Raw genomic sequence first — 17,302 nt, forward strand, 5'->3', positions numbered from 1 at the left:
GCCATAAACATGGGCTAATATAAAACCAAATTAGAGATGAGCTACAACTTACCTGTCAATAGCTATCTGAACAATGCTTTCAGACTGTAATTACTTTATTCTCTTTTTATGATCAATTTTTGGTTTATTATCTAACCATAATACTAGCATAAAACTGAGAAAACACTTTGCAACTGAATTATGTGAATGAAAGTATTTAAATTCAGTTCAGCAATTTACAAATCAACAAAAATGATGGCCTTTAAAAGCACTGTTTAGCATGACAAATGTTGGCAAATCCTAATTTCTGTTTCCTGCTCTCAGCAGAAGAGTGTCCCAAGGCCAGTTACACTGATGCGGTAAGCGGCAAGCAGAAGGCTGAAGTTTGGGAGGCACGTTAGGAGTAGACCTGACCGCCTGGGAACCCACGCAAGACAGAACTGGACGTACCTTTTCAAGTAGGTGGATACGTAGGTAGTAGGCGCTCCAGAGTGGGGAGCTTCGTTTCCCTTTGATTCATCCCTCCACGGCTGCCGGGTGTAGGAGCCGCTCCGCACCAGGTTAACAGCTGATTCTCTAACGCAGGAAAGAGCACAGGGTTTGTTTAGAAAAACGTTTGGAGTCTGCTTTTGGCTCCTTTACAGTTCCGCAACACAAATCCTTCCCTTACACCCACGTGCGCCGCTGCTCACAGGTGACACAACCCACCGAAACACCCCCTCTGGCCTTAACGCCACGTCTGCGATTGCCTCCTGTATTACTTCAGAATCACCAGATGACGCAGTGCTTTGCGTAAAGAGGGACAAGATCCTCTTTAGTCAGAAAACTTGCAACTGAAATTTAGAAAGTCCATAAAAGTAATTTAACATATTAAACAACATCATTTGACGTTCTCTCTGCCACCTTGTAACGAACAACATCGCATAAATGGACAGATATTGCAACTGCAGGGGAAGTTCTTATCCTCCGCGGCATCCAGGCAGTGACAGCAAAGCAGTTCAGTCTGGCAAATCCTTTGCTACACTCAGCAGCAGAAAACAACAAAAATATTTGGCAATACCTAAAGCTACTTGACAAGTTATCAGTAAACTACTAGTAGTCCTATTTCTCATCGGTATCTGGAATCGGGGCTCCTTTTCCTGAGACACACTTTGGCAGTATGTCCTGTTCTTTCCTGCTCTTGGGCAGGACCTCGAGCTTGTAACGCAATGCAAATCCATTCACTCGTCAGCCTGCGATTATTTTTCATTTTTCAACGGCCGTGCCCATGCTGATGCCCCTTTCAGACACCTGTGGGTTCCATGAAGTGAAACTCAGCTGTTTTGAAAGGAAAGAATATTGGGAAAAATCTGTACCACCCAGTACGTCTGGGCACCATCTGTTCACGCAGGCCAATTCTCCTCATTCCCTACTTCACCAAGCAAAGGACGCTTATCGGCAGTCAGCTGGATATGCCACTCAATAGGAGCCACTGCCAAGACCGCTCAAGCTTATCAGCAGACACAAATTGTCTGCTAAACTCCAAATCACAGCGTCTGGCTGAGATTAAGCAAGAACGCAGCAGGGAGGTTCCAGCAAAAGATCAGCAAAGAATCTTGAACCGTGCTGAAATTCTCTCAGGGTGGTCATCTGCCGCGAAGGAGCGCAATTACAGCTCACAGCGCCTTCTCTATGTGTGCCTTCCTACCACGATTGTGGAGGTGGCTGGAAATGAGGCTAAGCTTAAATTTTACTCCGTCCAGCATGAACTGTGAAGAACCTGCTTCTGGAGATTAGCTCCTCAAATGTATCTCGAGGTACTAGATATTCAGCCCATTTATGCTGTGGTTCTGTCCAGGGGCAGCATTCACCCCAAAAACAACGCCAGCGATGGGAACAGTTCTGTACACGAGAGAGTTCACAAACTCCAGTGAATCAAAAAAATTACAGGTCTGTGAACAAAGGGACTGGAGGTGACTATTGAGCAAGCGACAGAAGTACAAGCGTAGGTGGCAGCTACAAAATGAGGCACTTGCATACAAAAGTACGCACAAACGTAGTTTCCTGGATGGAGACCGTATACACGTGAATACAGGGGTGGAGAAACCAGCCTGCTGCCCTGCTCACCTACATGAAAAGCAACATACCAGAACTTTTATAGATCAGAGATAGCTCTTGATATGGTGAATTCCCGTGTACTTGGGACTGCTGAGGAAGCATGAATATAGGGAAAAGGTATTCCGGAGGGACTATCCGCAGGACAGAAACCGAGCCTTAAGTTTGGCCAGTCTCACCTGTTTTCTTTTTCTTCTATATCACTCGTACTGCTTAGTCGTCTGGGGGCTATTGTGGCAAGGTAGCTCTTGTTGTCTTTATCCTGGGGAAGCAGAAGAAGTACTTTTAACTTCACATCTATTACCCTTCCAGCACGTTCAGTGACAACTGAATTCATGTTCAAATTTCTTCAGCTAAGAGGGCATTCTCCTGTCTAAGGACAAACGGCTTAAGGCATTTTCCTGGGCAACACATAGCACAGCATGAAAGTATCGGTTCTGAAAATGATTTCCTGAAGAGAAAGCTGGTGAATGAAAGCAGCTTCTAACTAGAACTACTTCAAAATAAGAGAATCACAGAACCATAGAATAGCGAATAGGGACCTTTAGAGGCCATCTAGTCCAACCCACCCCTGCAACAAGCAGGGACATCTTCAGCTAGCTCAGGTTGCTCAGAGCCCCGTCCAGCCTGGCCTGGAATGTTCCCAGGGATGGGGCACCTACCTGTGGGCAAAGTTACAGCTAGTGAATACGTGGGATGGGATTCACAAATACAGCTGGTGGATACGGGAGGAACCCACACAGATGACAGTGAGGAGAATTTCCACTGTGAGTATGTGCTACTGTCTGGATTAGGTATTTCTGGTGAAGAACAGGCCATGCCGGACCGGCATCCCTTGTTCACCGTGGCAGCCCACTCCAAACTGAGCAGGGATTAGGTCAAAGGGGCACCGAACTCCACTTCTGCAAGAACAACTGATAGGAGAGGAATAATTTTCAAAAGAAAAAAAAGAAAAAAAGAGTGAGAGACACCTAAGTTGGTTATCGATACGAAACCCAGCAATAGCTCAAAACAAAAGGGAAAGGGTCTTAAACCTGTGAGGTAAAGTCTGCTCAACGGGGATGCCCCAAAACATCTTTCCTGAAATACACACCTTTTCTTTGTTGTCTAATAATGCAGATATCCGAGGGCTTGACGAAGAACGATAGATAGAAGAAGTCTTATCTCTCTGTGCCTCACGAGTAGCAGCGACTTCGCTCAACATGTTGTGACTGCCAGTCTTCCGTAGTCCCAGCCGCCACGACGAAGGTGACTCATCCTTCTGCTCGTCTGACCTGCTGAGCCAACTGAACTGTGGAGGAGAAAAAGGGACCCTTGGAGGAAGTAAGAGCAGTGCAAGGCACAATCTGAGTTCTGGAAGTGTTTCAACAAGCCCCATTTTTTTCTGGGCTACACCTGTAAACATGAGATGGAGTGACTTTGATTTCCTGCTTAGCTCATGGTGAGCTCACAGGGATGCGAACTGCTGTAGTGCCCTCATCCCCAGGGACAGACAGTGAAAGAGATCTTGTGCCATTGTGCAGCTCCCAGTTCCAGCTTTGCATTGAAAAATATAAGGAACAACGAAGCTTTTATTAGCACCCGTTTAGGAAGGGGGAATTATTCAATAAAGGCAGAAAACCAGAAAAAATAATTTACTCTTTTGGGACTAGCTGCAAATAAAACCCTTACACAGATCAAACTGGAGAAGCCATTAAGATCATCATGGAGCTGGAACACACGACACATAAGAGGAGAGACTGAGGAAACCTGGCTTGTTTAGCGTGGAAAAGAGAAGGCAAAGAAAGGATTTGATGGCTCCGCGACTTGGGGGTGGGGTTTACAGAGGGCACAGAACCAGACTCCTTCTCAACAGTCTACAGTGAAAGGAGAAGGAGGAACAGATACAAGTTCCAACACCAGAAATCCCCACTGACATGAAGACAGACATACCTCCTGGTAGGAGCGATGCTGCACTGGGACAGGGAGCAAGAGAGCGGGACATCTCCAGCCTCAGAGACTTTTCAACACTCAGCTGAGCTCAGGCAGTTCAAAGCAACATGACTTAGGCTTGAGGCTGGCCCTGCTTTGAGCGGGAGGTTGGACAACACGCTTGCAGAGGCCAGTTCTAGCTTAAACCTTTCTACAGTCAGGTAACCGCATATTCTATACACGCTACAGAATGGACCTTTGTGCTTTTTGTTATATGAGGCACTTCTGACAAGCATATATTATCCCTCAAATATACAGCTCCTTAAATGTACAGCTGCAGTTATCGTTATCCAGTCTTACAAAATGATGTCTACAGCCATTCAAGAACGGAGCCTGGGCACTGCACGAGGAACTTCTACAAAGACAGGGGCTCAACACCAAGTTATACAGGGAGTAAAACAAACAAAGCATTAGGAATTGTTGGAAAATAAAAGATGATGAAACACAACACCAGTATGCCTCTGTGTTACTGCAGGGTACAAACACACTGTGGATATCACGCACAGCTCGGCTCCACAGCTCAAAAGCAGTATAGGAGAAGGGGAAGAGATTCAGGGAGAGGCAACACGAACCAGTAGAGCAGAGGAGCTTTTGTGTGAGGAGCTGTTCAGTGTTTCACGAGTCTCCAGGATGAGATATGACCAAGGTACACAAAGTCCTCAGTGGCACACAGAAGGGTGAATAAGGCTCAATCATTCCTTGTTCCTTCCCATAAAGGAATCAGGGGCAGCAAACAAAACCAGCGTGTGGCGGGCTTAAAGAAACCGGTGCAGGGAGCTCTGCATAATATGTAACTAAGCTGAAGAACCCTTTGACACTGGACATTATAGGATCCCAAACATTATGGGCACTCAGAAAGTGACTGTATAAATTCACAGAGGAAAAGTCTAACAGGGAGGACTGAATACAAAAAATACCACAGGTTCAGCAAGTCCCTGAAATGTAAATTGCTAGAAGGAAGGAGAGAAGTCCAGCTAGGTTCTCTAGTACCTTTTGATGGTCACAGGGCAGGATACTGGGGTAGACAAGGGTTTCAGTCAAAGCTGACAGAAGCATTATTATACCCTATTCTATATAACACAAAATATCTGACATTATCCAGAATAAATGAAGCTACTGGGGAGCTCTGCCCTCAAACTCATTGACTCAAGATTGCCAAGATAAAATTATCACTGCAGTATTTTAGCAGTGTTTCTTAGCTAACGTTATGTTAATGCAGATGCACAATCTCCTGTACTCCACTAATTCTAGCACTTCCAGTCTACTGAGCCACACAGCTCTAATGCTTTAATGTAGTTTTGACACTTCCTTCAGAGAAAGCTCAAATCCACAGGAAAAGCTGCCTTCTGTAATTTCTGACTTGCTTGAAACAGCAAGTATTAATAACTCCACAAATGGAGGGCAACACAAGCACTCGTATTTTCCCATATAAAATCCAACCTGACAAAGAGAGTTACAGAAGAATCAAGAAGGTAAGAGAGGTAAAGTAGCTGATCTTAAGTGATTGAGGTCAAATTAGTCACTGCTTTCCACACAGGTCCTCTTCTGTATCCTAACAGCCTTATTCCGGGTTAAACAGCTCAAATAAGTGAGAGCAATACTCTACACCTGGGAACAGGTTACCTGAAGTGCTCCCACTTCCCAGTATCCTTCTACCTTTAATATTTCCCCTGCTAAGTCAGCCTGAGTTGAAGAATGCCCAGATGAGCTCCGCTTCATTTAATCTGGATGAGAAGTTAGACTTAGTACCACGTCAAAAATAAAAAACTGTGACTAAGCAAGAAACATTTTCCCTCTAACATGTACCTAGTGCCTCAGACTTTGGCAAGGTGCCTGCCTTGTATAGCTGTCCTCCATATTCTGGTGCAAAAAGAAACCAGAAACACCAGATACCAGCCCTCAGCAGAACACAGAGTCTCCTGGTGCCATCTAGCTGAGTGATGTGAGAGCTGGAGGATTCAGCTAAAATTTCAGAAACTCTGTTCACCTTTGAAAAGCTTTCATAGCCTAGCTATCTAGTCAGACGCAAGCTTTATCCTCTCTGCTTACTGGGCCGTAACATCATGCCCCTGGATCAACTGAGTTTGGCAAGTCGAAGGCACTTTAGATGATGATGCCAAATGTGCTGCTGACCCATGAGCAGGAGCCAGCTTTGGTGAAAGATCCCCTGCTGGTAAGAGACTGGCACCAGCCATCTCAGAACCGACAGCGGCACAAAGCACTTGCCGTAGGCAGGGTTTCTCTTGCGAACAGCGCAATTTGCTTCAGAGGGTAAGAGATTCAAGAAGAACCTTACTGTACAAACGTCCTCCTTTGTGCCAGTCCTATACTGTTGTTAAGACAGCGGCTTTATCAAAATTGCACACTATCACGCTTTCCCAAGTTCACATCTCACAACTCCTCTGACAACTGGTTTCAGAGCACCCATTTCCCAGAAGAACCTACTGCTTTCAAGCTCTGCTGGAGTCCCCATTGATTCCAAATTCACTTACTCTTCTGGCAGATGCAGTGAAGGAGTTGGACTCGGGTGGTGGTATTTGCTCAGTGATGCTAGGCCTGGTTTCATGGCTGGAGTGGTTGGCAAAGGGCTCTTCCTTCCTTTCTACAATTTTAAACAAGAAGAGAAACCAAATGTTTCAGTATTGCACTTCCAAGGCCCTGATTTACAAGCACAGTGTGCACTAAACTCACGTTCAGAGCTGCTGTGACCTCAGTACACCTTAGATCATAAAGCTGACGTCAGTGCCAAGGCTAACCAGGGCTTTCTGCAAGGAGGCCTTCTACTTACTAAAAAATATGACAGATACATTTGCCAGGCAAAGCTTTTGGACTTTGTCCCCACAGACAAGCAAAATCTTTGCAGAAAGCACCTTAAGGAGGCCAAACAGACTTCTGGAGCACGTGAGTACGCATTATAGCCCGTGTCCCCGCGTGGGCCTGGTGGTGGATTTCATTGCATGGTCTGCTGCAGTTGCTTATGGTGGGGGCCAGAATTTCTGGTCTTCTGCATCAAAATCCGTTTTCCTGTATGAAGCTGGGACTATTCCCAACAAAAATCTCTAACAGGGCTCAAAGCAAACTGAGCAAACACTATTGAAGCTCACAGCTGGCCCCATGCTTGTTAGACAAGTGCTGTCGTCGAGTATTAAGATTTTTTTTGTATCTGTGCACCATGCTTGACATAAGAACATCCACCAGATGTTACCAGGGGGAAGGTAAGCAGAACTCTGTCTCAGGCAATAGGTTCAATTGGCAGGAGTGCACAGGGCTCTAAGACAGACTATTTACCAAACACAGCCACTTGCAAGGTGCCTGAGAAACCATGTATCTACAGCAACAAAACAATGTTTTCCTCTCCCAGCTACGAGTGGTCGTGCTTTTGAAAAAACAAAGTCATTTTAAGTGCAACCACCCAAACAGTAGTAGCAAGTGAGGTATGTGCAGCGAATAAAGATCTTCTATTACGTATTAAAAGCAGTTTGGTATGGAGCACCAGTGGGGATGGCACCTTGGAGCACGGAGAGCAATCTTTCTGAAACACCTGTTCTCGTTCCTAGAATACAGGAGTCAAAGGAAACAGTAAAACAGAGAAGAGCAAGCCAAGAGCAACATTTGAAAATACGGGCAGTTGGCAGGACTGACGGGTCCAGAACCAAAGAAACAAAGACGCATCTCCCCTAGGAAGGCCTGCGTGATATTGAAGTCTGAGCCACCTCTCCCTCGCTTGGTGTTCTCTCAGAACGACCATCAGAGTAATCTCAACAGAGTATTTCTCTTCCTGGGCCTAAAGCGCAGATGCCTTGCGCTTTCAAACAGCCCTTTTAGGAAGGGGCAGTAGATGACCCACTTCTCCTTGCAGGCCTGACTTGGCATTCAGCAGCCCACGGAGATGCGCGCAGACGAAGAGTTGCATACTTGCCAGTTGCCGATTTCTTGAGCGCGAGGCCTGACAAACACAGGAGAACCCTCAGCGTTGCAGGAAGGGGAGAACAGACCTGACCTGGCAGCCCGCAGGCTTTACAGGGCTAGGCGGTGACTGGTAGCCTGTTCTGGAGGTTTATAGTACGGAGGTCAACTTTTAAGGTCAAGCCTAATTACAAGGGCGCAGGCTTAAGTGGTAATGACAGGTTGGAAAGAACCAACTGTGAGCAATGTGACTGAAAGGGGTCAGTTGCAGAAGGACGGGCACCTCGTACCGGCAGCGCGAGCGACTGCACGACCAGAGGCATCCTTGTCTTTAGGGGAGGATCCCACATTTTATTTTACTAATATTTCAGCAATAAACATTATGGATTCCAATCAAGGGAAACAGGTCAGAATGAGCTCAAACTCCCCAAAACAAATTCAGTGAGACTGAAAATTTTGTTGATTTGGCATAAATGTAGGTTTTCTTAAAGGTTTTTTGGGGGTTTCTTTTTTTTTTGTTGGTTTTTGATTGATTGTTTTGTTTTGTTTTTTTAAACACTGAAAGCTTCCCTGGCCTGCTTTGATTCACAATAATTACCTGTTGTAACAGTTACCAACACAGATAATGATCAGAGAATTTTATACTGATCCTTCTTTTGTTCATATATGACCCAACGCCAAACTGTTAATTGTCCTCAAGATGACTAAAATGGCATCACCGCACGTAGCTTCTTTTGTTTGAAGAATACCGATTTCTGACTGACTGTAAGAAACACGGTTCTCTGAGGCGCTCCAACTATTTCACTGCTCACCTCTTCAAATTTCTCCTCCTCCCACAGCCTCTGCAAATTCCACAAATCTATCGCAGCCTGAGACCCTTCAAAACATACCTCAAACCAAACTTCTGTATTATACTGCCAGCTTCTCTTTTGTCTCACCTTATGCTCAGTTACAAAAAGAGTTAATTTTTTTTTGATCTAAAAAATCACTCATAACAATATTTTGGCTTTTTTTTTTTTTCCTTCATCTGGCCTTTGAACACTTTAGGACAACAGTCATCCTCTCTCTCTCCAGCACCGCTTAGAATTACAGAGCTATGTGAATATTAAATCTCAGAAGAAAATGAAGAGGAACAAGGAAACCATTCCCATGTCTTCAAAAACATGTCTCCTCTCTCCATCCAAGCGTTTAAACTGTCTAGCAGGTAATAAAGCATAATTGTTCTTAAGATTGTGTTTTAAATCAGTAATACTGTGGCATTTACTGTTTTCTGTAAAACACTGTTTTCATCCCTACTTCTCTTTGGATCCTCCTGTAACACGTGGGCTGACGTTGTTATGTCACAAACTTTATTTTAAAAGAGTACCAAAAACGCGCCCCCATTCACATAAGCAACAACTGACAACTGTGCCTACATCCAGCCGGGCACGTTCATGTTCGTTTTAGTGGAGATTTTCACATCTCTAGTAAAGCTTCTCACACCTCCCTGGGAGAAGTTCACAAGGTGAGGTTCAGCTCGGATTGCAGTTTCTCAAAGGAGCCAATAATCTCTCTCGGGAAGGAGAGCACGGGTAACAGAGCCTGAAGCTTGATGCTTAATCATTACTTGAGTGGTTTTTGTCTTTGATTTGTTTCAACTTTACTGGTTTGAAACAGATTAATATAATGCACTTTGCTCGGTGAATTAACTCAATAAAAAGACCTGCTCTGGCTCTACGCAAGATTTAATGCCGAGTGCTGCAGCACTTCCCCTGCTGAAGGACCTTACGCCGTTCCTGACTCAGTTGAACGCCACACAGCTCCCCTGCCTGCAGCCGTACCTGCGGCAGAGGTGCTCTGGTCAGGTTCCTGCCATGTTTACAAGAATTGGCACACGGCTGTACAGGGCTGCCGTCCAGTAAAACTTTATTTATGGAGCCAATAAATGTGACTTCTACTGCACGCCTGTTCCTACCACTGACTTCCCCACTACATTTGCTTGATTTAAAAGCCAAAAGATTATTTCACCAGGTTACTGTCATACCCGAATAGCTTCTGTAACTACCAGCTCTGCGAAGACCAGCCAGGATTCTCAGCACCTCTCATACTGTGATAAACATCATAACTGATAGAAATAGAACACAGGTGACAGCTTTACTGGCACAAGAAGCAGGACAAAACTTTAAACTACACTCCTCTGCAAGGACTTATTTATTAGAATCCTGGGTTATTGGCCAAGTGAGCTGACGTTAAAAGTAGTTTAGCCATTAAACACATCATAGTCTCTGCATCCATCTCTCTCTGCAGAAATATTAAGTACAAGTTAGTCTTAAAATACTTAATTTTACAGTAAGTCAAAATTTCTGTGCTGCACATATGCGCTATTTTAACTAATTAAGGAAGCCTCAGAAATTATGGAAAAAGAATGAGATTGAAACGAAGTAGGATGCCAGCAATGTGCTGTAATATAAAGGTTAGCGTGACTCAACATACTTAATCCTTATTTTCCACTATGTTCTGCAATTATTATACATCACAGGCAGAAGAAAGTTCCTCATCTCTGTAATTACACAGAGCAGCTTCTGCCCTTCATTTCATTTCTCCGACCCAAACACAACAGGCTATTACCTTCCTACACGGTCAGATGCATTTCTACCGTCCCACAGTAACTGAAGTGATCATCCTGAAACTGGCCAACGAGAAAAATCCTGCTGTTTAAGAACAACCTGTGAACAATGTGTTATCTTGAATTTAAGTGAGCTGGATGTAGAAATTAAAATACTATCTGCAGCTTCTTTTTTTTTTTAATTATGGTGACTTGGAGTCAGCATTTAGATCAGCTTTTTTAGTACACTCGCAACAGAGTTCTCCATATTCTGTACATACACACTGGAAATAAGGCTTTCTGGATGTCTTTAACTAAAAAAAAAACAACAAAAACACACAGTTCTCAAACTGATCCCCTAACATTGCTAGGCTAATTATTAAATCCCAGACTGTACTAAGTCTTACCTGACTCCTTTTCAGCATCTGATTCTGAAACTTCATCTTCTTCAGCTTCTTCCTCTTCTTCAGAACTAGAACTGCTAGAGTCCTTGTTCTCGTCCTCCATTTCCATGGACTTCAGCGTGTCTTCCTCATAAAGAATCTTCTCTTTGCTGCAAGATACAGAAATTTTAAGGACTACCAGGCAAGCGGGTTATTTCTGAGTTCTGCTTCTCAGGAACACACAGACACAATTTGCTACATATAGAACAAGCAAAAGGACAGAATCCACCTCCGGACTCGACATCCCAGCACTTCCAGCATTGCCCATTTGCCATGGATTCCAATGCCAGTCTCACATTTCCTAAGTTTACAAGCATTTCTCGGTCAAAAAAATAAACGTGGTGTATCTTTCCCTGGTGCAACACAACCCATCGGCTGGGCTGCACGGCCCTGTGCAATGGCCAAGGCGCAGGTCTCAGCCCGAGGGCACGCAGCGGGAGCAGAAGCTGGGGGACCAAGCACCAGCCCGACTCTTTGTTCCACCATGGGCGGGTACGTTAAGAAACAGCTCAAATTGTATTTGAGCGTGCTCTAATTTAAAAGAAACCACAAAATGAAGTGCAGTGAATGTTTTTTAAACCAGCTGAGGCCAGCTGACTGCTAACAGATGAAGCTGGTCTCCCATTACTCTGAGCAGCTTCTTTTCAACAAAGAGGAAAGAGACATACTTGGTGAAGAGTCCGCTTTGAGGCTTGCCGTTCATGTCAGCTTCTATTAGCTTATTCCTCGTCTCCTTCTCACTTCGCAACTGTCAAAAAGTCCAGGAAGATTGGAGAAAGAATGAGAAGAGACATCTTAACAAGCCACCTCAGCACAATCCAATAATCACCACAGCATAGGGTCATCCCAACCTCATTAGATGAAAAATACTGTGGAGTTGTTTAACAGGCCAATTCAACAGATGCACATCTGCAAGAGCACTGGGTGTCTTGGAGAGAGCTCCGTAACGGCACAGCTACACACCCAGCGTGTCCTTAGACTCAAGCTGCAATTTAATAAAACCTTCAGAGAAGTCTGCAGGGGTCCCTGCTGAGACCTAGAGTCAAATCCTGACTTCCACAGCACTGCCCTGCGCCTGCCCACGCAGACTCAGCACTGGAGGTCTGCCCACGTGTGTTCGTATGCCCATGAAATCACGCTAGATTCAGTTAAAAATTTGCTGCCTTTGTAGCTATTACTGCTCTCGGAGGAAAGCATTCAACTACGCCCCGTACGGGCAAGCGATGGGTCACCTCTTAAATCTCTCAAATGCCAGCATTAAGTCACCGCACAAGAATACCTGTGATCACCACAGCAACTGAAATATTTTGCCCGGAGAGTGGCAATATTCATTCCGTCGCCAGTGATGGACAAAACAGGAACCGAAAAATTGTTTCGGTACCTTCCAGAAGCACGGACACAGCTGAGGTAGAAAAAGGGCTGGCAATTAGAGGCTCACTTTTAAGGCTGTCTCTTTGTGTCATGTCTAGCCTAGTTATTCTTTCTCTTTTGACAGGGGCTGACACCAGGCACAAGAAGCAGAAGCTCTGCAAATTCTACATGTGGGAAAAGCTACATGGTGTCCAGTGAAGAGCCAAAATTTGGGGTACAGTAGGTTGTTACATAGAACAAACTGCTGGAGCACAGCAAAGGGAAGTGCAGGAAACAGCCTGCTGCATTCACAGGTAATTCGGAGATTAGGAAAAAAATCCAAACCCACATCAAATTAATTGCTTCCAGCAAACAAAATCCCCTCTTCTCTCCAATAACAGCAGCAAATCTTTTAGCGAGGACAGCATATTGTTCTGCTACAAGCTTTAGATTAAAAAAAGAAACCTGATTTGAGAGACATTTAGAAAGTGAAATAATGTACTTAGAGGAAAGTCATGGAACTGCCTCTTTTGTCCTTAACAAATATAAGTTTTCTATTTTAAGTGATAAAAATGGCACATTATAAACACACATGATAAAGTTCTATTAAGTTTCTATTTAAAAAAATCATATCTGTTAAAAAAAAAAGTGATAAATCCGGGATACTTCTCTTTTTCGCAGTTCTACTAGAGCTTATTAATAAATGGAGAAGGCCTTTATATAGTGCTACTACAGGGGGCACGAGGGGGGCTGCTAGCCCCTGCAAAGCCGGCCTGAAAATGGGCTCCACCCAGCCAAAAAAATTCTTGTCGTTGTTTTGCTTTTTCCTTTCCTTTTCTTCTGAGGAGTGCAGTTATCTGCAGAATCCTGGTGTAGTGAGATAGGAGGAAATCCAAAATACAACACTGATAGTATTTATCAACACCTCATTTAGGAAGAAGCTGATTAATTTTTAAAAAGTTTCTGTGAATGTTAAGGATGCTATTTAAGGATGACAGCAGCTGTGTTGTGATCAGAGCTTGAGTCCTACCACCCACATTGTCAGTTCCTCAACATACTTTACTGGGTGTTATCAGCAGTGTTCTCATTATGTCTGTTCCTGAATCCAACGTTTTAAATTATATTGGGTTTTGTTTTTTTTTTTAAAAAGAAGGTTGGTTTGGTTTTTGGAAGCACCCAAATGAGATAATTGAGTAGACCAGATGAAATAGGAAAAAATGCAATCCCAAAATCAACTTTCTGGCTTAACGACTAGCTTTACTTTGATCAAAACATATTTTTGTTTTCCTTTTTCATGCCAACTTTCTGCTTATAACCCCTTCCAATATCTCCAGTTCATTATGAAATGGCAATTTAACATGGTTTTGAAATCACCATTTTTTTTGGTCCAGAATTCCCTGAAGTTTATAATTTCTTCTCAAAGTCTCCCAAGTTGTGAGAAAGGCAGACATGGCAACAGATCTCTTTCTCAACACTGACAGCACATTTCCTTAGATGCAAACACAGAGTTGCCTTGGGTTATCCCTCATTAAGAAAAGAGGAGCTTGATGCTAGAGAGCCTCCAGCTAACAAAAGGAACTGCAGAATAATGACAATTCCAAAGATGAACCGTACATTCCTTATCAGTTTACATAATTCTGCATGTCAGCACGCTACTGACCTCCTTGATGCAGACATCCAGTTTTCTACATTTCTAGCTATTAAAAATATTGGTGTAATTAAAGATTCCAAATGACTAACGTAAAAAATAATAGCTGGGCCTCCGCTTCCTGTGCCTGTTGCCACCATATGTCTTAGAGAACAGCCGTGCGTGAAAAGGTAATTGGAGAGATGGAACATGGAGAGGTGGAAGATGATCTGCCAGAAACTCACCACAGTCTGTTTCTTCTGCAGCATTTCTAGATGCTCAACTAGCCCCTCATCAGCCACGTCGAATGGCGTCTGGCCCTGGTGCGGGAACAGAAGACAAGAGGATATCCGATATGGCACGGTGCTAATATTCAAAAAAGCACTATTTACCAGTGAAGAACAAAAATGAACGTGCCCCTCCCTCCCCAAACGCCAAGGAACATGCTCTGTTTCGCTCCAGAGCAGGGAAAGCCAAGGGACAGCGATGGTAGTTCTGTGACTCAATCCGCGATCAGAGCAACCTTAACCGTGGTCGTGCAGTTCCCTGATGGCTGCTGCTCAAATCTAACAGCCAGGGCTAATGTATCTGAGTTTCCAGGTTTCTGAAAAGGACACACTTGTACTGAGAGGGAATGCGATCAACCAGTCCCACCGTGTATCGGGACCTCCTGAGAGGCGGCCAGTCAGCAGCAGGCCAAAACATGTGGGAGCCGCTTCCCCATCCATGGCCATTTACAGAATAAAACAAGCCAGAAGAATCACTTTGGGGCACCAAACAAGAAATCAGTTACATAAAGCTGTAATAACCATTTAATTAACAACACGTAATGAAACCTGATGGCTAGTGACCAAATAAATACAGGTTGCCCCGGCCACCTGACCTAGCGAGGTGACAGCCCTTGACTGGAAAGAGCCGGTAATGCAGCAAACACAGCTGTGTTTCTTTTCAAGTCTAGCACAACCCAAAACCCACACACATGCCGAATGCTTTGGAAAAGCACCTGGGAGCACTTAAACCAAAAAAGATCCCCCGTATTTTGGATGCTCACCACCCTACCATGGCTCCTTCCCATAGAGCAATTCCTTTTGCATCGGTTTCCAGTACAGACAGACGCACTCAAACCATACAGTGCCTCATTTTCTTATCTAATTCCCTTGCCTGCTTTCGCTCCCCAGGGCTGTTCCAAGTACGAACAACCTCATTTCCTCCCCCAGAAGCAGCCCCAGCACAAGCGAACCCGCTCCCGCAGGAAGGGCTCACAGACACTGCCTGGACGTCGCAGCGGGAGGGGAACACAAAGGACAACCCTGGGCGAGCGCACGTCGGCTCTTGAAAATCCACGGGCTCTTCAAGGAAAAGCTTCTAACTATTAGGATGGAAAAGGAATTTTTTCCTCCTTTTCTTTTTTTTTTCCCTTCCATCCCGTTTTCCTTCACTCATTTCTCATGAATCTGAGAAAATTTTTCAATTTCCCTTTTTATGACCAATGTAATAGAACAAGAAAGATTTAGATCTGCCATTTTCTCAAGGGCTCATTAGTTTTCAGTGCCTTATACCTTAATATTAGCATATTATTTTGCACCCCAAGACTCTTTTTTTTGTTGTTGTTTAATTTGCCAGGATTCCACTAAATGAGGAAGACACAGACCAGCCCCCATACTTTCTTACAATCTTAGTCCTGAAGTTTAATCACTGATCTCTTCCATTAATACTTGAAATCTTTTCTGCCTTCCTCCAGTCAAGATCCTTTATTTTCTGATGCTTTTAAATGCTCCAGCGCACACGCCAGGAGAACTGCTCACCGTGTAACTTCGTCGTGGTGTTGGAGCAAGTGGTAGGCAATAAAGTCGATATTCATCTCGCTCTAAAATACATTGCATAAGTTGTGCCAACATCTGCGCTTACTAACCAGCTTGTTCCTGATGTCCATGTCGCACAGGGCCTCGGCCAGGATGGAGCAAGCTTCCTTCACTCCCCAGTGTGCAGCAGCGTGCAGCGGGGTCCAGCCATCATTGTCCTGGACATTCAAATTAAACCCAGCCTGGATCAAGAGCCTGAGGAAAGAAGCAAGACTGATTTCTGCCCGCCTGACAGTGACTTCTCGACACATAAGAGTTCACAATAGAGGCGCACGGTGTGAACACGGTTCACAATACGCGAGTTGTTTCTTAACAAGCAAGTTTCTGAACAAACAAGTTAAGTTTCTTAACTTGTATGTTCACCCAAGCAACATCGCACTTGATGTACTTGCAACTGTAACAGAAAAGGGCAGTAAATTAGAAGTGACTTTGCTGTAAAACCTGCTGGAACGTGTCTAATTGATAAGGTTCCCTTTCAGCGTGTCCTAAACGGGGAGAACACCTTAATTTCTAATCTGGCATCGGCGACCCAGTCTGAGCTCCTGCTCCAAGGGACCAGACACACCAGACCCGCTCGGGCACTAAGCAAACGAACGACGTCTCCGCAGGCTGCCGTCTCCGTAACAAGGAGTCCCGCACAGCACCTGGCGTGAAAAGGGGCGTGTGGTAACTGGAGCTCGGTCTCGGTTCTGCCAGAGAACAAGGCCGTGCCACAGGAGCGGCCCACGGGGAGATGATGCCAGCAGGACTGCCAGGTAGGAAGCAGTGACGTTACTGTAAGCGATGGATGTGAAATTTGTAAGTTAAATAACCCACATTTGGGTTAAACGACCCAAAAAGCATTTTTGCAGGCTAGTCCTTGCACAGTTGAAGCAAACCTTACCCAGGTGAACCTGCCTGGGAACACCCTCGCATCACGTTCACTGCTGTGCACCTTCCACCCGCTCCCGTCTCTATCAGAGCAGAGCGCTAGTGTTGCATAGCATCTGCAGCTTGAATATTTAAAAACAAAACAGAGGAGAGCCAGTTGTAGTCCGAAGCTTCAGAGGCATATGTGCACTGGTACGCCAGTGATCAGATGAAAGCATTGAGCGGCTCACGTATCAAAACTGACTATTATCCAAGTTGCTTAAATATTGAAGAACATCCCAGGGGAATTCTGCAGGTCTGGTAATGGTGCTGCTGAAAACTTCAGCTGTGGGAAGTTCCACCACGCAGAGCCGCCTTTCTGCAGCACGAGGGAGATGCGGCACGACCCCCGAACGGCACGAGCGGCTTTACACTGATGCGTTACCGTGCTAAATAAAACAGTCATCCTATAGCAGCAGTGTGCTTCTCTGTGAAAGAAATTTTAAATTAGGTGCTGACTTTATGTTGATTTTCCAGCTGGCAAAAGGGAGGGACGTAGCTGCTGAGGGAGTCAAGGTCACAGGCAAATTCCACATCTCATTTGAGAGTTAGCCAGCTCCTGGCTTTCAGCCCCTTT

The 17,302-nt window shown here is 44.7% G+C and overlaps 1 protein-coding gene across 4 annotated transcripts in view; it reads right to left on the minus strand.

Moving 5' to 3' along the window:
- The window catches only part of PPP1R12B (protein phosphatase 1 regulatory subunit 12B), a 126,250-nt gene that overhangs the window by 68,937 nt on the left and 40,011 nt on the right, over nucleotides 1-17,302 (minus strand). For all 4 annotated transcript variants that reach the window (XM_064472229.1, XM_064472230.1, XM_064472231.1 and 1 more), the window contains exons 5-12: nucleotides 15,867-16,011; nucleotides 14,200-14,274; nucleotides 11,646-11,725; nucleotides 10,942-11,087; nucleotides 6,537-6,646; nucleotides 3,167-3,364; nucleotides 2,253-2,335; nucleotides 430-555 (exon numbers count right to left, since the gene is read on the minus strand). In XM_064472229.1, coding sequence (XP_064328299.1) covers nucleotides 430-555; nucleotides 2,253-2,335; nucleotides 3,167-3,364; nucleotides 6,537-6,646; nucleotides 10,942-11,087; nucleotides 11,646-11,725; nucleotides 14,200-14,274; nucleotides 15,867-16,011 — 963 coding nt within the window. The remainder of the gene's footprint in view (nucleotides 1-429; nucleotides 556-2,252; nucleotides 2,336-3,166; nucleotides 3,365-6,536; nucleotides 6,647-10,941; nucleotides 11,088-11,645; nucleotides 11,726-14,199; nucleotides 14,275-15,866; nucleotides 16,012-17,302) is intronic.

The sequence above is a fragment of the Phalacrocorax carbo genome, chromosome 23 (assembly GCF_963921805.1).
Source record: "Phalacrocorax carbo chromosome 23, bPhaCar2.1, whole genome shotgun sequence".
NCBI lineage: Eukaryota > Metazoa > Chordata > Aves > Suliformes > Phalacrocoracidae > Phalacrocorax > Phalacrocorax carbo.